This window comes from Nerophis lumbriciformis, linkage group LG25 (genome assembly GCF_033978685.3).
Source record: "Nerophis lumbriciformis linkage group LG25, RoL_Nlum_v2.1, whole genome shotgun sequence".
Classification (NCBI taxonomy): domain Eukaryota; kingdom Metazoa; phylum Chordata; class Actinopteri; order Syngnathiformes; family Syngnathidae; genus Nerophis; species Nerophis lumbriciformis.
Genome location: NC_084572.2, coordinates 30219303 through 30242893, shown reverse-complemented (window position 1 = coordinate 30242893; position 23591 = coordinate 30219303). Strand labels below are relative to the sequence as shown.

At 40.7% G+C, this 23591-nt stretch overlaps 1 protein-coding gene across 3 annotated transcripts in view; it reads left to right on the top strand.

Moving 5' to 3' along the window:
- Nucleotides 1–23591, top strand: part of mad1l1 (mitotic arrest deficient 1 like 1) — a 254119-nt gene that overhangs the window by 60361 nt on the left and 170167 nt on the right. For all 3 annotated transcript variants that reach the window (XM_061984162.1, XM_061984161.1, XM_061984160.1), the window contains exons 10-11: nt 13065–13151; nt 13754–13898. In XM_061984162.1, coding sequence (XP_061840146.1) covers nt 13065–13151; nt 13754–13898 — 232 coding nt within the window. The remainder of the gene's footprint in view (nt 1–13064; nt 13152–13753; nt 13899–23591) is intronic.

Genomic DNA, 23591 nt, shown 5'->3' with positions numbered 1-23591 from the left:
ATAAAGCCAATAATGCAATTTATTCTGCTACCCTTTATTTAGAAAAGTACAGAAAGGCATCTAAATTTTGGTACCGGTACCAAAATATTGGTATCGGGACAACACTAGTGCTTAGAGTATAATCACTTTTTAGGGCGCAACATAACATTCAGCCACCTGGAAAAAGCTACTTCCTAGTTAGACAACATACCATATATTGCCTATACAGTACTGCCATCTAAGGTCTTGGAAAGAGCAGTTATCAGTTTATTGTAAAATGTTACATTACAAAAAATATTTCATGATTAAACAAATGATCATTTATTACCACATGAATAAAGACACAGAAAATTGGTACTTTTGTGTACTGATATCGATTCGCAGGTGCCAATTATTGGTTCAAGTGTGCATGGTACCCATCCCGCTTACCTGGTCGTTAACAATGTATATTGATAATGTGACCGGTAGTAAACTGGCCAACATATCGCAGTATGAGCTGTAACTCATAAATAATAATGGAAGTATAATTGTTTGCATATAGTATATAATTGGTACAAAGGATTAACACGTGTACAAGGATATTTCACATGCCTTTACTGTGTATATAATTGAAGAGGGTTTATGTTTTGTACAAGGTGTATTTCATACTTGCCAACCCTCCCGAATTTTCCGGGAGACTCCCGAAATTCAGCGCCTCTCCCGAAAACCTCCCGGGACAAATATTCTCCCGAAAATCTCCCGATTTTCAGCCGGAGCTGGAAGCCACGCCCCCTCCAGCTCCTTGCGTACCTGAGTGAGGACAGCCTTTTTTCATGACGGGAGGACAACAGGGTGACAAGAACTAAATCTTCCAGACTAGAGATAAATTGTATTATTATGTTTATCTTACCTAAAAATAAATATATTTATTAATTAAAAAAATAAATAAATAAATACATGTTTACTATATTTTGCTAAAAACATCAAAATTAATTGTATTTTTATTTGTATTTTTTCCTGACTCCTTATTACATCCAGCCATAGAATTATACATTAGAATAAACATATTTGAAATAATTGATTTTAAATTATCATAATAATTCATTTAAAATGACCATATTTAATTATTAAAATAATTGCTTGTTTATCAACAACTTTAGCATTTTATTAATTACATTTTGAAACTCTCAGAAGCCAAATTATGTTATATTCCTTAATATTTATTTATGCAAGTTTGAAGTATCAATTATCTAAACACAGTTTTGTTTGCATATTTTCAGGATGTAGATATCTATCTATATATATATATATAGCTATATCTATATCTATATCTATATCTATATATATATATATATATGTCTATATATATATATATATATATATATATATATATATATATATATGTATTTATATGTATATATATATGTATGAAATACTTGACTTGGTGAATTCTAGCTGTCAATATACTCCTCCCCTCTTAACCACGCCCCGCCCCACCCCCGACCACGCCCCCACCCCCCACCTCCCGAAATCGGAGGTCTCAAGGTTGGCAAGTATGGTGTATTCTTTTGGAAGCTCATCTTGTATTTGACATTGTTTATAGGGTTAGGCGCAATAAGTGTTCAACTTCAGCCTCAACTCTTTCGGTCTGCAACATTTTCAATTTATGAATGTACAACTGTTTGTTTATTTTGTGGACCACTGACCGAATAAATAATAAACTAAACTCTACTGCCTGAGCCTAAATACACTATCTTTGTCCGTACCAGAACAACGACATTCAGCAATTTTTCTTTCTTTTGTTTGGCCAACCTCAGTGCCTGAGTTGAATCCATAGTCTGTGCGCTAAATTAATCTCCCACTCTGACTTTTGTTCGAGCGTGCGTACAGAACCTTCCGTTGCCAAGCGGCACCGCAGCAACGCTCGCCGGTGGCCTCGCGGTGAACAAAGCTCAGTGGACGGCAGCTCCAACACCACCAGAGTGTGAGGAGCTTAATCTCGGGCCGGTCTGGTTTCAGTAGCGTCACACAGTCAACTCACGTCAGGCGTCTCGGTAACTGACAGGAAACCTGCTCGCCATCATTACATTCACAATTGAAACGGGTAGAATCACAGAAACGCGCCTCCGTTTCATTTGCACAGCAGTTCACGGGTTTATTTCTCTGCAAATTGAACGGCGGCTGATAAGTCTTTTCAAGCATCAAGTGTCGGGGGCTGCTGTGCATCGGGCCGCCTCCTCCGTGCTTTGGATGAATAAAAAAAAAAGAAAAAAAGCTAAGAGCGTAGCGCACACTGCTGGCAAAGGGCAACCGCATGACTGAGTATCACACTGTTCCACGCTAAAGGTTAATGCCGCTTGCAAATAAAGATTTAGAAGCCCTTCCTCCCCTTACTGAGGATTATATCTTCTTGTTTACAAACACATCATGTTTAATTAGCGCTCCTGTTTTGACATTCTGTGCTCCTTTCCCAGTTGTGACATCATCTACGGAGGGCACAGCACCTATTGATCAGACTTAATCCAATGCAGGATATCAAACTTAAAAGATTCTTTAGTCTCAATTTTTCCATAAATGCAATACTTGAGGAAGAATCTGATGGAAGCTAGAGCCCAAGTTAAAGTACCACTGATAGTTACGCACACACACTAGGTGTGGTGAAATTACCCTCCGCATTTGACCCATCCCCTTGTTCCACCCCCTGGGAGGTGAGGGGAGCAGTGAGCAGCAGCGGTGGCCACGCTCGGGAATCATTTTGGTGATTTAACCCCCAATTCCATCCCTTGATGCTGAGTGCCAAGCAGGGAGGTAATGGGTCCCATTTTTATAGTCTTTGGTATGACTCGGCCAGGGTTTAAACTCACGATCTACAGATCTCAGGCCGGACAAGTGCTTCAAATCTGTCTTTTGCTTTTTCTTTGGCTTTTTTTGCGGGTATTCGGGGTGGGACCTCACCGTATATTTTGCATTTAATGTCTAATTTGCTGTAAACTTTGGTGTAAGTGTATTGGTAATGACTTTGTACAATGTAGGTTAGGGATGGGTACCGAATCTGTCACTTTTTTGGCACCAACCGAAACCCACCGATTCACATAAAATCCAACAGTGCCATGTTTCAAGACCGGGGTTGCGCGTGATGTCACACCCGTACTTAGTTTTCAATGCCAACAAAGCAATTGAATCAAAAACACTTCAACGTAAATTAAATACGGCTCCACTTTTTAAACAATTGTGCTAATTTGTTGCTAATATACATTTTCCTGATTATTGACATGCCACTGATTAGCATTAGTGATTTTAACTTTTAATTTCAACACTTTAAATTTTTTTTAGTGAAAACTACAACAGAGATGCATGTTACAATCAACTAGGTAATGCCTAAGTAGGACAAGACTTACAGTTTTAAACTCTGTAGGGCGCAACAACTGAAATGACCAACACACCATAAGCTATACCAGAGCTGGGCAAATATTTTGACTCGGGGGGCTACATTGAGAGAAAAAAATGTGTCTAGGGGGGCCAATGAGTTGGTGTGTTTAAATTATATCTACACTTTTAGCTGTAAAAATCTGCTGTCCAGTATGTGTGTTTGGGTCCCTTTTTTCAGGAACACTAATACCAAAAGTCACAATGTCCGATAGAGTTCTAAAAAAGTTATGACGGCCTCAAAAAAATGGAATGGAATTTTACAGGGTTTTTTTTTTACAGAATGGGACACCCAAAATGTACATTCAAATAAAGAAAGTGGGATTTACAATATTAATTATGAACAATAAAACACTGAATACTAACAACATATGAAAATCACTCCTCTTTTACTTCTCAGATCATCATTTACAATCAAGCAAAACACAACAAAAATTTAACAAACTACACTACAAAATAATACAAGTATGTATGATTTGTGCTGATATCTGATTAATATTAGTAATGACCAATACGCAAGGCTCCTATGTTGGTATCGTAAAAACCTCTAGTTTTTACTGTTTACGATTGACAGTTGTTAGCTTTTTTTTAAATTTTTGAAAAAGCCATTTAAAACTGCTTTTCACCTAAAGGGTTTATGATGGCGAACCTAGAGAAACAGATCGTTTCAATGTGCAATTCAAAATTTGGGGTAAAATGTATTCTCACTTAGAATAAATCAAAGCTGGAATGATGTAGTTTGACGTTAGAGGAACCCCATGAAAAATTGTCAGCTCCTTAGGCCTTATTCTTGACAAGATGATGAATGAATTATTCACGCAAATGGATGGAAAAAAAAAACGCTTTCTTCGGCCCATCCCTGCCATGTTTTTGTAAAAACAGAGCAAGCAGGCAAACTGGAAGCTAATAAATTGTTCATTGGAGGATACTTTTGTCTACTTTAGTCACTGAGAGATTAGGATGTTGTTTTGGGCCAGCCCAATGCAGGCTGATGATCTCTGTGCTCGGGGGCCGACGTGGAGTCTCCACTGTACTTATTCCATCGTATGATTCACAACGCCTCATATTTTAGTCATGAGCTTACTTTGGTACCCAGGGCTCCACCCAGCCGAGTGGAAGGAAGGCGGCAGAAATTCATCTCCACGTATCTTTTGTTTTTTTTTCAGCCCCCTTGACGCTAACCTCAGCAGCTTTGTCTTTTCCTGTCATAGGCTTGATTTGTCAGAATCCCCCATGAACCTCCTGTTTGCTGGAGAGACTTTACAGATCAGATGTGAGGTTGTGGCCCACGGTTTTATTTTAACAGAAATTTGATTAGCATTTTAGTCTGACATAGGGATGTCCCGATCCAGGTTTTTGCACTTCCGATCCGATACCGATATTGTTTTTGCATTTCCGATCCGATACCGATACTGACCGATACCGATACTGACCGATACTAGCCTATCCGAGCATGTATTAAAGTTTAAAGTTATTTAGCCTACTTAGTTGTCAGAATCATGTTGAAAAGGGTTTTAGTACTCTTGATAACAACTAGCCAGCTGAATTAGGGGAGTTTGAATAATACACAATGGTTGGTAACAAGAAACTGACCTGTTTATTCAAGGATAAACACAAAATAGACAAAATTATACATGACAAACAGAAATGGCATCATTGAACTAGGGCTGGGCGATATGGCCTTTTTTTAATATTGCGATATTTTAAGGCCATATTGCGATACACAATATATATCTCGATATTTTGCCTTAGCCTTGAATGAACACTTGATGCATATAATCACAGCAGTATGATGATTCTATGTGTTTTGATTGATTGATTGAGACTTTTATTAGTAGGTTGCACAGTGAAGTACATATTCCGTACAATTGACCACTAAATGGTAACACCCGAATAAGTTTTTCAACTTGTTTAAGTCGGGGTCCACTTAAATTGATTCATGATACAGATATATACTATCAGATATATACTATCATCATAATACAGTCATCACACAAGATAATCACATTGAATTATTTACATTATTTATAATCCAGGGTGTGGAGGTGGGCGCCGGATGTAAGTGTCAAAAAGACAGCCAAAAGAGTTTGATATGAGAATAAGTCTAAAGTTAAAATATAGGGTAGAAATGCACCCATTTGCAGGAAATGTAGTCTTGATTTTCAAAATTTTCTTTCAAGGCTTGCATGTCTACATTAAAACATTCTTCTTCATACTGCATTAATATATGCTACTTTTAACCTTTCATGCAGAGAAGGAAATCACAACTAAAAAAATCACTAATTTTTTCATACGGTGTTGATGTGGACATTTTTGCCTCGGCATTTTGATGGTGTGGACGTGTGGCACCGAACGGAGATAAGCGTCTCGACAGACGTCACAATATTTGAACAATGATGACGAAAACTGTTTTCTCTGTCGTGTCCGTGTGTCGAAAATTGTTATGCGCTAATTTGTTTATTTGATTTTGTGCGTGGCATAGATTTACTATGCGCAGAGGACGCTTAAACAGTGCGCAATTGCTCAGGCGAGCACCTTAGAGGGAGCGTTGCTCGCACGGCTGCGCTAGCATCACAGCTAACGTTAGCCATGCTGCTACCTCTCTGCTCGGGGAGGACGTATACGTATGTGACGTATGACGTGACAGTATGTGACGTGTGTAAGAAGGTGCGCTTGCTGTCTGTGAGAGGGAAACACAGGAAAGAGTGAGAAGAGCCTGTCGTGTAATGCCAGCAGCTAAAAGCAACTGCGTGAGAATTCAGACCTGTGGATGTGTTGAAGGTATGCTGGAAAATGCGGAACGGAAATTACGGAGCAGCAGAAAAGTGGAATGTATTATTTAAATCTGTGCGTTGGAAAACACGGACCGGAGTTTTTTTTTAAACTGGACCTGGATCGGCATTTTCCCATGCCTTGCCGATACGCAATTTTTGGCAAATATCGGCAGCCGATCCGATCCAAATATCGGATCGGGACATCCCTAGTCTGAACATACCTTAAAGCAGTGGTCCCCAACCACCGATCCGGGGACCAGCACCGGTCCGTGGCGCATTTGCTACTTTCCCGTCAACAATATCGAGTCAGTAGATGGAAAGGGGGTGTTCCAAGCACACTTAGTTATCTGCCCATTTCTCAAAAACTAATGGATTTATGGAAATTGGCCACTAAGAGCAAAAAATAAATAAAGAGAATGTGTTGGTAAAATTTCGATCATCTGGACACTATGCGTTTAGGGATGTCACGGTATGAAAATGTGACCAAAGTTATTCCGGTTATCTTTATTGCTGTATTTTTAAATGTGCTCAAAATTTTCCAAAATTACTAATACTGAAATCTTTTAACCAAGTTCTATTTAAAAACACAAACAACACATTCAAAATGATTTCCTTTGTAAAATAAATATTATTGTAGATAAAAAGACTTTTTTGTTTACTCGGAGGTGAAATCCCGTAGCAAAGTCCGTATAGTTGTCTTCCGCCATGTTTCTTCAAGCCGAACGACGCATGTGCGCATGCGTCAGTGCTGCCCTTACTCTGTGTGCAGGAAGTAAGCAGTGTTGCCTAAATCATACTTGCCAACCTTGAGACCTCCGATTTCGGGAGGTGGGGGTGGGGGGTGTGGTCGGGGGTGGGTTGGGGGGCGTGGTTAAGATATATATATATATATATATATATATATATATATATATATATATATATATATATATATATATAAGAAATACTTGACTTTCAGTGAATTCTAGCTTTATATATATATATATATATATATATATATATATATATATATATATATATATATATAAATACCGTAAATAAAATAAATACTTGAATTTCAGTGTTCATTTATTTACATATATACACACACATAACACTCATCTACTCATTGTTGAGTTAAGGGTTGAATTGTCCATCCTTGTTCTATTCTCTGTCACTATTTCAGAACACACACATTATACAAATATACATTATAAAATCAATAAGAAAACGGGAGCTCTAATTTGGGAGTCTGAGTTAGGATCAGAAGTTCCTAAATAAACATTGCGCACTCACGTCGCCTTTTTGTATTGATTACTGCAGCTGTGCACTGGATTCATTCACAAATACAAACTACAACTCACAAACACTTTAGAGTTAGGCTCCACCATCAGAATGTGTACTTAAACTTATAAAGATCACATGGATATTATTCAGTGAGTTGATTCACCAAAACTAACCTGTTAAACAGGAGGAAAAAGCACACAGGACGTTTTAATTGTTCACAGACTGGTCGCGCTCATCAGAATGACAAGACACTTCCGGTCTGCAGGTGATAGCATTCAATTGGGAAGAAACGCCCTACTGACCAATGTGAATACTGATAAATGTGTAATGACAGCTCCAAAAACGAATTCAAACCACAAAATAAAATAAATAAATCAACACAAAAATGTGACACATTATGGGTGGGTCACATATGCATGTACAGTAGATGGCAGTATTGTCCTGTTTAAAAGTGTCACAACATTGCTGTTTACGGCAGACGAACTGCTTTACGGTAGACGAAAACTTGACTGCTGTTGTTGTGTGTTGTTACCACGCTGGGAGGACGTTAATGAAACTGCCTGACAATAAACCCACATAAGAAACCAAGAACTCGCCCTCCATCATTAGCTGTTTATATTGTGGGAAAGCGGACGTGTGAACAGGCTGTCAACACGTCACTCAGGTCCGCATGGAGCTGGAGGGGGCGTGGCCTCCAGCTCCGTCTGAATTTCGGGAGATTTTCGGGAGAAAATTTGTCCCGGGAGGTTTTCGGGAGAGGCGCTGAATTTCGGGAGTCTCCCGGAAAATCCGGGAGGGTTGGCAAGTATGGCCTAAATGCATTAATAAATGAAAGTTTTTGGGTTAATTAAAAACTTTAATGGTATTACTAACTGGCTGGAATTTTATTGCAGTTTACGTTACATTCTTATATTGGTCCTTAAAATGCTACAATTAGGTTCAGTGAATTGTTGAATCTTGTGTAGTCGCTGTTGGCGTGGTCCGAAATCTAAAACATGGATAAAACTGGTCTCGAAACTGACAAAAGCTTCTCGATGAAAAGCTCAGGTTTGGGGGAACTTGCCTGTCTTGACAGATGAATGAATATCAATCAATCAAAAAAAAAAAAAAAAAAAAACGTTTGATGGACTATTGAGAGAAGTGGAGAGTTGTGTGCCTTCTGCGATTCTTTCTGTAGAAGACATTAAATATGTCTATTTGGAACTGTGATAACAGGACATCTGCTGATTGAATTGAGTGTGGCTCGGGTCTAGCGACAAATTCGGAAGACCATAGCAGTCGTTCAAAAGCCCAAAGGCTGCCCTTCATGATTGATGGGCTGGGCAGAGCTGTAGGCACTCGGACTTCGGGGATTTCTGAATTGAATTGCAAATTGGATAACATGTCGCAAATGCTTTCTGCTCTGCAAGATGAAACTATGATCCATTTGAGAGCCAGAACGGACAACGAGAGCAGACAAACCATTGGAATGTGTTTGCTCGCCTTAACCAAAACAGCCCTTATTTACAATTCAGCTCCCTCTGCTTTGGCCTTAGCAGGGTCATGCAGTAAACACCCAACGGAGACCATTGCAGCGAAAGCCGCTCTGAAATCCCTTCTTCAAAGACACCTGGGATGTTGACTCTTTTCCGTGATGCCGAACGGAGCGACTTCCAGGCTTATGGACAAACACGCAACTAGAGCTGGGCGATATGGCCTTTTATTAATATCTCGATATTTTTAGGCCATGTCACGATACATGATATATATCTCGATATTTTGCCTTAGCCTTGAATGAACACTTGATGCATATAATCACAGCAGTATGATGATTCTATGTGTCTACATTAAAACATTCTTGTTCATACTTCATTAATATATGCTCATTTTAAACTTTCATGCAGAGAGGGAAATCACAACTAAGTCAATTTAGCAAAAGTGTATTTATTAAACAGTTATTAAGCAGTGGCACAAACATTCATGTCATTTCCAAAACAGAAAGTGCAAGATTGTCAGAGACATTTTAAAACAAGCTATTAGTGCACTTTTGTGCATGATGTCACTAAGATGACATATCAAAACAACACTAAATTAAAGTGCACTTTTTGTACAAGACGGCACTACAATAGTTTAAAACAAATAAAGTGATGTCACACAAGATATTTCAATAATTGTCAAATAAAAATGAGCTACATAATAGGAAATCAAATAGTGTATGTCCTTCACTATGTGGTAGGTTCCTGCGGACGTTATCTCCTTCTGTTGTTGACTATTTTTTTCATACGGTGTTGATGTGGAAATGGTTGCTTCGGCATTTTGTTGGTGTGGCACCGAACGGAGATGTTGACATGCAGAGTTTCAAGCACTCTTCATTCTCTAGCGGGTGACTTTTCAAATGATGCTACATTAGTAGAGCCGCTACTTTTTGTACGCTTTTGCCGCATACTTGACATATTACGGTTGTCTGTTCAACATATTCCCGCTTGAAGCCAAACCACCGCCACACGATGGACCCCATGCTGTTTTTCTTGGTTATTAATTATTCCTTCATTTGTTACCAGATTCACACCTTCTTTCTCTCGTATTACCACTCGCACCACAGCTAACGTTACCCATGCCGCTACCTCTCTGCTCCGCGAGGGCGTATACGTATGTGACATATGTAAGAAGGTGCGCTTCTCTTACGTCTCTGTGAGAAGGAGAGACAAGAAAGAGTGGGAAGAGCCTGTAGTGTAATGCCCGCAGCTAAAAGCAACTGCGTGAGAACGTATACTCGATTATCACGATATAGTCATTTTCTATATCGCACAGAGACAAACCCTCGATATGTCGAGTATATCGATATATCGCCCAGCCCTACACGCAACCATGGACTACTACTACTCCACAGATATGCACACACACACCCCACACCCCATCCCATGTCTTCGTCGCTTCACATTTTTTAAGCTTCTCAGGTGGGATTTTTTCCCAATTCTCGCTTGATGTACAGCTTAAGTTGTTCAACAGTCCGGGGGTCTCCGTTGTGGTATTTTAGGCTCCATAATGCGCCACACATTTTCAATGGGAGACAGGTCTGGACTACAGGCAGGCCAGTCTAGTACCCGCACGCTTTACTATGAAGCCACGTTGATGTAACACGTGGCTTGGTATTGTCTTGCTGAAATAAGCAGGGGCGTCCATGGTAACGTTGCTTGGATGGCAACATATGTTGCTCCAAAACCTGTATGCACCTTTCAGCATTAATGGTGCCTTCACAGATGTGTAAGTTACCCATGTCTTGGGCACTAATACACCCCCATACCATCACAGATGCTGTTTTTTCAACTTTGCGCTTAGAACAATCCGGATGGTTCTTTTCCTCTTTGGTCCGGAGGACACGACGTCCACAGTTTCCAAAAACAATTTGAAATGTGGACTTGTCAGACCACAGAACACTTTTCCACTTTGTATCAGTCCATCTTAGATGAGCTCAGGCCCAGCAAAGCCGACGGCGTTTCTGGGTGTTGTTGATAAACAGTTTTTGCCTTGCATAGGAGAGTTTTAACTTGCACTTACAGATGTAGCGACCAACTGTAGTTACTGACAGTGGGTTTTTGAAGTGTTCCTGAGCCCATGTGGTGATATCCTTTACAGACTGATGTCGCTTGTTGATGCAGTACAGCCTGAGGGATCGAAGGTCACGGGCTTAGCTGCTTACATGCAGTGATTTCTCCAGATTCTCTGAACCCTTGGATGATATTACGGACCATAGATGGTGAAATCCCTAAATTCCTTGCAGTAGCTGGTTGAGAAAGGTTTTTCTTAAACTGTTCAACAATTTGCTCACGCATTTGTTGACAAAGTGGTGACCCTCGCCCCATTCTTGTTTGTGAATGACTGAGCATTTCATGGAATCTACTTTTATACCCAATCATGGCACCCACCTGTTCCCAATTTGCCTGTTCACCTGTGGGATGTTCCAAATAAGTGTTTGATGAGCATTCCTCAACTTTATCAGTATTTATTGCCGCCTTTCCCAACTTCTTTGTCACGTGTTGCTGGCATCAAATTCTAAAGTTAAGGATTATTTGCAAAAAAAAAAAAAGTTTATCAGTTTGAACATCAATTACCGTATGTTGTCTTTGTAGCATATTCAACTGAATATGGGTTGAAAATGATTTGCAAATCATTGTATTCCGTTTATATTTACATCTAACACAATTTCCCAACTCATATGGAAACGGGGTTTGTAAATCGACTGAAGTTATGGAAAAAAATGCCAACATGGCACTGCCATATTTTAATTATTGAAGTCACAAAGTGCATTATTTTTTTTAATATGCCTCAAAACAGCAGCCTGGAATTTGGGACATGCTCTCCCAGAGAGAGCATAAGGAGGTTGAGGTGGGCGGGGTTGGGGGTGGTAGGGTTGAGTTGGGGTGGCTAGGGGGTAGCGGGGGGTGTATATTGTAGCGTCCCGGAAGATTTAGTGCTGCAAGGGGTTCTGGGTATTTGTTCTGTTGTGTTTATGTTGTGTTACGGTGCGGATGTTCTCCCCAAATGTGTTTGTCATTCTTGTTTGGTGTTGGGTCACAGTGTGGCGCATATTTGTAACAGTGTTAAAGTTGTTTATACGGCCGCCCTCAGTGTGACCTGTATGGCTGTTGACCAAGAATGCTTGCATTCATTTGTTTGTGTGAAAAGTCGTAGATATTATGTGATTGGGCCGGCACGCAAAGGCAGTGCCTTTAAGGCACGCCCCCAATGTTGTTGTCTGGGTGGAATTCGGGAGAAATTCGGGAGAATGGTTTTCCCGGGAGATTTTCGGGAGGGGCACTGAAATTCAGGAGTCTCCCGGGAAAATCGGGAGGGTTGGCAAGTATGACTGGGAGACGCAACTGCTCTGTACTTCTCCCTAAGTCCGTGTACCACTCCGTACAGCGGCGTTTTAAAAAGTCATGAATTTACTTTTTGAAACCGATACCGATAATTTCCGATATTACATTTTAAAGCATTTATCGGCCGATAATATCGGCAATCCGATATTATCGGACATCTCTAGACGCAAACATATTGAAGCGCTATCATCGCCAGCTTGTGGAACCTCGCTCCGCTCACTTCAAAATGGCCTGACTCATCCTTGACTTTTAAGGCTGCTCATTTATGCAGCAAACTATTGCGCCCTCTGCGGAATCCATTACAGTCGGCCCTCCTTGACCACACAACAAAAGTGCATTGATTGAATTCCACTCCTCACAACACATTTACGCCATAGATTCTGTCTCTGGTGTGTTCAAGGTTCCTCGCCGCGTGAGGCCGCCTCACTTACCAGGCGCTTACTTTTGAGCTGCTAAGCGACGGACTAAGTGGCCTTTAGAGCCCGTTACAGTCCAATGGAAAAGCTAATGACACATCAATAGTTGCGCTCGTGTTCTCCAGCACAGCGGCAATGCTTCTCTCTTTTTAGCCACTGTGACCGTCGGCCTTGTTGCTTTCTTTTCGTACTCAGTCAATGTTTTGCCGACCATCTTTCCTTCTGGCGGCTTGCTTCCCGGCTCCCTGCTGGCCCTCTCGGCGAAAGAATCCGGAGATGTTTTTGTTTTCTTTCCGCCCTCTTGTTCGCACGATCGATCCCTCCGCCATGCGACTGTGTGCTAACATTTCTGTGTCTTTCTGCAGGAAACCAGAAGATCTGTCCCGGGAGGTGATTCAGATCCAGCAGAGAGAAATTGCACTGCAAGAGGAGAACTACACACTCAACAGCCGGTACCAAACCAGAATTCCCTCACTTTCTCTCCCTTCTTTTTTTCTTTCTGTCTGCTTCCCCCTCACACCATTAGAGCGTATCTCGGACAACTCCTTAATTGTCACCAAGTTAATTAAACTGCTCCTCGATTCTGATAGGACTCCTAACGGTTTTGTGTGTGTATGTGAGAGAGAGAGAGAAATTCACTAATTAACGGCGTCCTCTTTAGGCCGAGGTGATGTCTGTGGGGAAGCATGTGCGCATGCTCTTCTCTGCAGCTCCAAAAGCTTTCATTAGCTAACAAGCGTCTCTGCTGGCCAGCGTATGGGCCTCATTATGAAATATTAGAAACACAAGAATGGCTAAGGGGGAGGGGCGGATGGGGTCATTATGCTCCTTCTCCTGAATAATTACCGTCCTATTGATCGGGCCTGACACCATCAGTGCACATAAAAAAGCTCTTGTTTAGAAAGATGTTCACGCTTACCTTTTCATATTGGGTTAAAGTTAAAAAAAAAGTGGTGCACTCTCTATTTTAAGTAGTTTTTCTGGGCGCATTATTGATCCAGAGTGCTTTGTTTTCCCCCGCTCTCTTTTCCTCTCACCTCTTTTAACCTCGCAGCCTAAGGAACATGGAGCGCTCGCTGTCTGAGCTCCAGGCACAGATGTCCCAGCAGCACGGCAAGACTCTGGAGGAACAGAAGAAGAGGGAGGGTCAGTCTGTGCTGCTGGACCGCTTGCAGAGAAGATTCCTGCTGCTCACCAAGGTGTGACACACACACACACACACACACACTAGAGATGCGCGGATAGGCAATTATTTCATCCGCAACCGCATCACAAAAGTCGTCAACCATCCGCATCCACCCGAACCAACATTTTATCAAAACCACACCCGCCCGCCATCCGCCAGTTGTTATATATCTAATATAGACGATGCAAGCATATTAGTGAGGTTATAAAGCTTTTGCCTGTTAAAGAAAGGAGACTGATCCAATGGAGCAGAGACATTCAATGCGTGATAATATTATTTATCATTATTATAGTATTATTGTCATTTCCATTAAGAAAGTGTTGACTATTGTTGCCAATGCCCTCAGATCAGGAGTGTGTTCCTCACACTTTGTGTGCGCAGTTCCAGCAAGCAGAACGATGCTTTTAAGAAGTTAAAAAAATGTTTTAGAAAGACTAGGCCTATATTTTTGTTAGGTAAAAACATTTTTCTGAATTTATTTCAATGAATATTAACTTGTTAACGTTATAATGCTCAAATAGGGACGAGGGCGGGGTGCACAGTGAAACAGTGAACAATTTCGCGACAAAGATGAACCTTTATTGATTGATCTGCAGCCATGACAAAATATCAGACAATCGCCATTGTCAACGACAGGCAGGAAAATAAAGATAAACACATAGCCTATGATGTAGGCATAGGCATAGGCTCATACGTTTTTAAGTTGAAATAAAAAAATAAACAAAAAATGTGCCTCATAAGCCTTAGGCTGTCAATCACGCGCACAAACTTAAATTATACAATAACATATGTATGTCATTTCTATTTAAACAAAAATAAATAAAATAAATAATAATAATAAATTACCTGCAACTTATTGGCCAAGGCAAATAGCTGAAGGGGGGTAATCAAACCCATCAGACTGCACTTTATCATCAAACTTGAATTATAATGAAAATAGACAGTTGCGACAAACAAAGCAGGCTAAATAGCCTTACATTGTCGCCAATCGGAGATGCGCTTCACTTGAAAGCGAGGCCAAATAATTAACACACAGTAGTATATCTCAAATAGAAAAAAACACAATAAACAACGCAATTGCCTTAATTCCTTTGCATTGTAGTGTGCCCAAACAACACGTAACCATCAAAATTATTCAGCTGACCGAACTCAATATAGGTTAGACATGGGCTTATTTGGTATAGCCTATAGGTAACGTAGACTAATTAGTTTAACATACCCAACCGTATGTCTACTTACTTTTTTTTTGTTAGCACTATGCAGGAATAAAATGGCATCTACAGTGCCAGGATTCTGGCGAGAGCGCCTGGCCTCTAAAATGCGCCCTGCTGCGCAGAAGGAGCGCTCACTTGCGCCACTTGTTGCTGGGACGCATAGGATTCTCTTGGCAAGGTGTTGTAGTCGTGGGAATGATTGTCCTTGTTTCCCCCAAAAGGAAAGTAGATTTTCCTCTGCTGATCCGTCGAGATGGAAGTTTGTAGAGGAATAATCCTCTACTTCATCAACAAGTACAGGTGTATCCTCCTCCCATTCTGTGAAGTCAATCCTTTTCTTTTTTGGTGAAGCACCATCAGCTCCACCTAAAGGACCGATAAAATCTATACGTTTTTCGTATGTGGGTAACAACATTTAACTATGTATATATATTTCCGAATTGGTTCAACCTCAACCCGCCCGCATCTATTTAAAATCTATTTTTTTCATCATGTCACCCGCCCGACCCGCGGATTATCCGCGGACTCCGCGGTTGTGTCCGCAAACCGCGTATCTCTAACACACACACACACACACACACACACACACACACACACACACACACACACACACACACACACACGCAGTGTTGGGCAGTAACAAGCTACATGTAGCTACGCTACGTGGCTTAACTACATTTTCCAGTAGCTTGGCGGTAGCTTAGCTACTTTTTTAACGAGTAGGTTTTCCTGTAACTTAGCTACTTTCAGAACCATGTCGCGAGGTAGCTTACAGCAAAGCTACAAAGAAAAGGAAATAGAGTTGTCCGATAATGGCTTTTTTGCCGACATCCGATATTCCGATATTGTCCAACTCTTAATTACCGATTCCGATATCAACCGATATATACAGTCGTGGAATTAACACATTATTATGCTTAATTTTGTTGTGATGCCCCGCTGGATGCATTAAACAATGTAACAAGGTTTTCCAAAATAAATCAACTCAAGTTTTGGAAGAAAATGCCAACATGGCATTGCCATATTTATTATTGAAGACTTAGACTTAGACTTAGACTTCCTTTTTATTGTCATTCAAATTTGAACTTTACAGCACAGATAAGAACGAAATTTCGTTACATAAGCTCATGGTCGTGCAGGATAAAAAAGCAATAAGGTGCATATATAAATATATATATATATATATATATATATATATATATATATATATATATATATATATATATATATATATATATATATATATATATAAAAATAGATTACTGTACAGATAAATATATTGCACTTTTTCACATGCGTCCACGTTTATGGATGTATGTTATATTGTCTTTTTTATTCCAGCGAGTTAATCCATTTTGGGGGGAGTTGAGGGGATAATTTAATTATGATGCGTTCAAGAGTCTTACGGCCTGAGGGAAGAAGCTGTTACGGAACCCGGAGGTTCTGCTTCGGAGGCTGCGGAACCTCTTTCTAAAGTCCAGCAGTGAAAACAGTCCTTGGTGGGGGTGGGAGGAGTACTCTTTGAAGTACACTTTGAAGTCACAAAGTGCAATATTTTTTTTAACATGCCTCAAAACAGCAGCTTGGAATTTGGGACATGCTTTCCCTGAGAAAGCATGAGGAGGTTGAGGTGGGCGGGGGTGGGGGTGGGGGAGGTGTATATTGTAGCATCCCGGAAGAGTTAGTGCTGCAAGGGGTTCTGTTCTGTTGTGTTTATGTTGTGTTATGTTTTGTTTGGTGTGGGTTCACAGTGTGGCGCTTATTTGGAACAGTATTAAAGTTGTTTATACGGCCACCCTCAGTGTGACCTGTATGGCTGTTGACCAAGTATGCATTGCATTCACTTGTGTGTGTTAAAAGCCGTATATATTATGTGACTGGGCCGGCACGCAAAGTAAGTGCCTTTAAGGTTTATTGCCGCTCTGTACATCTCCCTACGTCCGTGTACACAGCGGCGTTTTAAAAAGTCATACATTTTACTTTTTGAAACCGATACCGATAATTTCCGATACAACATTTTAAAGCATTTATCGGCCGATAATATCGGACATCCCTAGAAAAAAATAAACATACTTGAAAATGGCAGAGGGACTCTAAATTTTTCCTTTAGTGATGAAGATGACGTGCAGGAAACCCACAATAATGCGTGTCCTTGGCCATATTTAGACAAATGTATGCGTTTAGAGAAAACAATGCCCAAAACCTTAGGTTTTAGTTGTTTACTCTGTAAACCAAAATCATAACTGCTCTCTTCAACCTGGGTGTCAAAGTCAAGGAATTATCTATGTCCCCCGGGATGATATTTGATTAGTATTAGAACCGGCCCGCAGGCCACAGCTGTTTTTCACGCACCAATACTCCATTCCCCACAATGCAACGGTAGCCCGCGAACTCACTGCAGCACTCACTGGGCCTCGGCTTTATTATTCATCAGCATTCAGGGCAGATGTCACCTTTCAGCAACCCCCCGCCCCAATAATGGCTAAATGGAAGGTGGACGGTCCGAACAGGGGGTTTCAAGCCAGGTGGGAGGCAGAGTACATGTTCACAAAGGTAAAAGGCAAACCTGTGTGTCTTCTGTGTGGAGAAAGTGTGGTTGTAATGAAAGAATATAATCTAAGAAGGCGCTATGAAACGTCTAAGAAACACAAAGACAAAGACAAGAATATGGCTACAGAAGGTGGAACTAAACAAAGTCTTAAGTCCCGGCAGGCTCTGTTCACAAAAGCCAAATCACAAAGCTATGTTGTCGTTTTGATAACTGTTCCCATGTTTAATTATAATTGTAATATTTGAATGATGATAAATGAATGTGTTGTGGCAGTATGCAGATTTCACCAATGTGGCGGTTTGTAGAAACAATCGGTTGCTTTTTCAAACATTTTTAATAAACTGCCAATGTTAGAATGCTAAACAGGAAGTGCTTAAAGTTTAATGGCTTTGTAAAAACACTGAGACAAAGTCTAAGTTCATTGGGTTCTTCATGGTGTATTTTTGAAACTGCATCAATTTTTTCCTCAGAGTTTTCAATTTACGTCAAGTGTTTTGCCAAGAGGATTATTTTTCGTATGTACATTTTCAGAATGTACTTGTTCTATTTTTGGCCAAAGTGAGACAAAGAAAATAATCTGAAATTGTCTTTATTTTTAAGGTATTATGCCAAGATTTTACCAGTTTGGCCCATGTGGTAATAGATTTTCCTTCATGGGGCCCTTGAGCTAAAATTAGTTTAAGACGTCCGACTCAAATTTAGGAACACACATTAAACTCTTAAGGCCCAAGCTGTTTGTTTACATGTTTTTTTTTTTCTCTCTTTGCTATATTTGGGCTTATTGGACCCTAATTAGAGTAAAAACTAAAAATCCTCTTTTGATATGATGTACTTACCGGTAGTCCATAAGTACACAAACGTGTACTTCATGTGTAGTGACATGCTAATTTTTATTTTTACACTTTTTTTTCCAAATTCCATTGTATGTTATACTCTTCTGACACCACCAGATAGCAGTATAAGTGTCCATATGTCAGCATAAGACCCCAATTCAGTAGTGTACACAATTTTGGAAATAAGAGCTAAAAGGTGCTGTCCACGCATTTAATGTACCTTTGATGTAGCAAGCTACTTTTGCCATCTAACTTGTAGTGTAGCTTGCTACAATTCTCTGGGGATAGCTTCCCCTGTAGCTTAGCTACATTTAATCGAGATTAATTTATAGCTTAGCTTACTACATTTTTCAAGTAGCTTGCCCATCACTGCACCCACAGTACACACATCAGGATGTCGTCATAAGTCCCTCAACCTTTAGTACGTACTTGAGTCTCAAGGCCAACATTAAAGTCCTAATCCATTTCCCATGAAGGTCTTATGACTCTCCAGCTCGGCAGTCAAATATAAGATCCCTTCTCTGTCGTATTGATTGTTCATTGTGGTTAAGCATGCCGTCGAACCGCACATTTACAAGAGGTATACACCGGCTAGTTCATTCCTCCACATTTGCATCACTGACAGGCTTTAAAGGGGAATAACCCCTGTTTGGAATTTTGCCTATAATTCACATCTCTTATGTTAGACAAGAACTCAAGTTTTTATTTTTTTAATGTCTTCCAATTTTATAATGTACGGCAAGTATGAGATGGCGATCATTGCAGCTAACGGGAGTAATCTATTTGTCCCTCTAAAAAAAACATAAAAAAATCGCCAACAATACTCCATTTACATGTTGTGACCTGAACAAAGGTCCACATCGCAGACATGCTGACAACGCTCCAGGAAATCGCGTGCGTCTTGTTTACTTCACAACATCCGATTTCAGCAGCGCTGTTTTCGGTGATCAAAGTATTTTTCCGGCGGGCGAGTTTCCACTGCATCAACAAGTCAATAGTGCACAAATAATAGCCATACTGTAATGACCTGCTGGTGGCGATGTTTTATGTCTGTGTGGTTTTGATTTGTTGTTCATTTTCCCATAATATCAAACACACCATCTGCGCCTGGAAGCGGATTGGCGGATAATGAGGAAGTGTTGTTGTGTATCCCGGGGGAGTATGGAGACTAAAGTGTTTGCATGGGAGTTAAAACCTGTTGGACATGGCCCTCTGTTATCAGAAGATTCTCAATAAAAGTTAAAAATAGCCCTTATTTTTAAAGTGATGGAAGCTTTGATATATTCATTTGGTCTACGTTTTGTTGAGACGCTTTGCATAGATCAGGGGTCGGCAACCCAAAATGTTGAAAGAGCCATATTGGACCAAAAATACAAAAACAAATCTGTCTGGAGCCGCAACAAATTAAAAGCCATATTACATACAGATAGTGTGTCATGAGATATACATTGAATTGAGATGACTTAAAGGAAACTAAATGACCTCAAATATAGCTACAAATTAGGCATAATGATGCAATATGTACATATAGCTAGCCTAAATAGCATGTTAGCATCGATTAGCTTGCAGTCTTGCAGTGACCAAATATGTCTGATTAGCACTCCACGCAAGTCAATAACATCAACAAAACTCACCTTTGTGCATTCATGCACAACGTTAAAAGTTTGGTGGACAAAATGAGACAGAAAAAGAAGTGGCATAAAACACGTCCTCGAAAGTTATACATGTAAACAAACTACGGTGAGTTCAAGGACCGCCAAAATTAGTAGGACAAAACTGGGCTCGCCAAATACTTGAGTCAGTGAAGCATGTTTAATATAAACAGTGTGCTTTATAACAATTGATAAATGGGTTGTACTTGTATAGCGCTTTTCTACCTTCAAGGTACTCAAAGCGCTTTGACACTACTTCCACATTTACCCATTCACACACACATTCACACACTGATGGAGGGAGCTGCCATGCAAGGCGCTAACCAGCACCCATCAGGAGCAAGGGTGAAGTGTCTTGCTCAGGACACAACGGACATGACGAGGTTGGTACTAGGTGGGGATTGAACCAGGGACCCTCGGGTCGCGCACGGCCACTCTTCCACTGCGCCACGCCGTCCCTTTAGGGAGGTTTGTGTCATGTTTGTCCTCTTACAGAAACCATATTAAAACAAAAAATATATTTTTCCCCCTCATCTTTTTCCATTTTTCATACATTTTTGAAAAAGCTCCAGAGAGCCACTAGGGCGGCGCTAAAGAGCCGCATGCGGCTCTAGAGCCGCGGGTTGCCGACCCCTGGCATAGATGAACATAGCCGTTATACTTTATTTCACTCGACTAAATGTACCGTATTTTGCGAACAATAGGGCGCACCGGATTATAAGGCGACTGTCGATGAATGGTCTATTTTCGATCTTTTTTCATATAGAAGTTGTCTGTCTATCTGTGTTGGCCCTGCAATGAGGTGGCGTCTTGTCCAGGGTGTGTACCCCGCCTACCGCCCGAGTGCAGCTGAGATAGGCTCCAGCACCCCCCGCGACCACGAAAGGGACAAGCGGTAGAAAATGGATGGATGGGAAGGCGCACCGGATTCTAGCGCGCATTAAAGGAGTCATATTATTCCTTTTTTTTCTAAATTTAAAACACTTCTTGTGGTCTACATAACATGTAATGGTGGTTATTTGGTCAAAATGTTGCATAGATTATGTTTTACAGATCATCTTCAAGACGCTTTCTGACAGTCGCTTCAAGATGCGCTGTTTTTTGGGCAACCTTATTTACGTGGCTCACCTTCAACAGCGTCTTCTCCCTGTCATCTTTGTTGTAGCGGTGTACAACGTGCAAGGACGGGAGTGGAGGAAGTGTCAAAAGATGGCGCTAACTGTTTTAATGACATTCAGACTTTACCGTCCGCCCGGAACTCTCTAATAACTAAAGTTCCTTGGGTGAATAATGTAAACTCACTACACCGGTATGTTTTAGCGCTTTCATGGCGAGTTTACTGACAGATATAAGTAAGAACAATACACTACTTAATATTAGAAATGGCAACAGCGGAGGATGAATGTCCCATAACAAGAAGATAGACAAAAAGAAGCTTATTGATTACGGTGTCGATACGTACTACAAAGGCAGATGCGTGCAGGGTGTATATTGTAGCGTCCTGGAAGAGTTAGTGCTGCAAGGGGTTCTGGGTATTTGTACTGTTGTGTTTATGTTGTGTTTCGGTGCGGATGTTCTCCCCAAATGTGTTTGTCATTCTTGTTTGGTGTGGGTTCACAGTGTGGCGTATATTTGTAACAGTGTTGAAGTTGTTTATACGGCCACCCTCAGTGTGACCTGTATGGCTGTTGACCAAATATGCATTGCATTCACTTGTGTATGTGAAAAGCTCTAGATAATATGTGATTGGGCCGGCATGCAAATGCAGTAGTGCCTTTAAGGTTTAGTGGCGCTCTGTACTTCTCCCTACGTCCGTGTACACAGCGACGTTTTAAAAAGTCATACATTTTACTTTTTGAAACCGATACCGATCATTTTGAAATCGATACCGATAATATCCGATATTACATTTTAAAGCATTTATCGGCCGATGATATCGGCTGTCCGATATTATCGGACATCCCTACTCCAAATCGATAAAGTTTAAAAACACGTGTCTAATGAGTTTCCAAAATGTCGAACAAAGAGTGCCTCTCTCCGTCTATTGCATGTTTCCAATTAAGCGCGTGTACGACTTGTGGTCGCTGTTGACCCCCGCGGTGGTTTCCCCCATCTCTTCTTTTTCTGCCGCATGAGCAGGTGGTGAAAATTGCAAATACTCTTTTATCGCTCTGTCCCAACGCTGCCCTTTGTTTGCTTTTCCAATGAGTGTTTTGTTCAGCTTTTCTTTTTTTTTTTTTATCGTAGCGAGGCTGACAGATATGATTTAGATGGAGGGAAGTCGCTTGCGCGCTAATAGACAGTAAATAGCCGAAGGGCTCAGCTGTTGGCGTGCCACACAAACGGCGTAATGACCTCTGAATGGCCTCATCGCCTCGCAGCGTTTCCCCGCAGTCATCTGGCGCCGTCTGACCTTAAGACTTCTTTAAATTATACGCGGCTGATTTGACGGCGGGCCTAATCAGCGTCTGATTACAGTGATCCTTTTTTTTGTTTTGACACCAGCTTTTGAGCTCGACGTACAAAGCAATTTCATCCCCATTGCTCATTGATTTTACATTCACAAGGTGCTTTTGAAGAGAGATGGCCAGGATAACGCCGCGCGCACATCCAGCGTTTATCGACATTTTTCCATGAAAAATTAAACGCGTCGTGGAAATGTTTGGTAAAATTGTTATCGCCCGCCAAGCTGCGGCTCATTTTAGGTCCTTTTAGTGCTGAACTGAGCCTTTGCATTAAAGATGGGCCGTTTCACTGACGTGTGGCATCCGGCAGCAATTATACAGCACTTAAATTAGTCATGCTGAGTGCATTTTTTAAAGGGGAACTGCACTTTTAAATTTTTTTGCCTACCATTCACAATCCTTATGTAAGACAAGAACATGTTTTTCTGGGGTTTTTTGTTCGTTCTAACTCGTAAATAAACACTTCAATGATGCATATATTTTCTTTAAAAAGGCTCAAGTTATGCTTACATATACACTTTTAAAAACACATCTGTGCTATTTGGAGTTGGGGGAAACAATCTTTCGAACTGTCTGCACTACTTTATTTACTATCAATCAATCCATTATCGATTATTGACGTTTACTAATCGATTTTATAATCGTCCATGTCCGAATTGCGATGCATCTAATAATCGATTATTTCCCCCACCCCTACTAATCACGAGCATGTGTATGGCATATCCAATGTAAATTAGCATGGAGCTAGCCCATTTTGAAAAGTGGCGCCTCACTTTTTAGCACTTTCCTAATTACCATGGAAAATTACAACATTACCTAGACCAGGGATGTCAAACTCATTTTAGCTCAGGGGCAACATAGAGGGAAATCTATTCCCAAGTGGGCCGGACTGGCAAAATCATGTCATGATAACTTAACACTAAAGACAACTTCAGATTGTTTTCTTTGTTTAAAGGGGAACATTATCACCAGACCTATGTAATCGTCAATA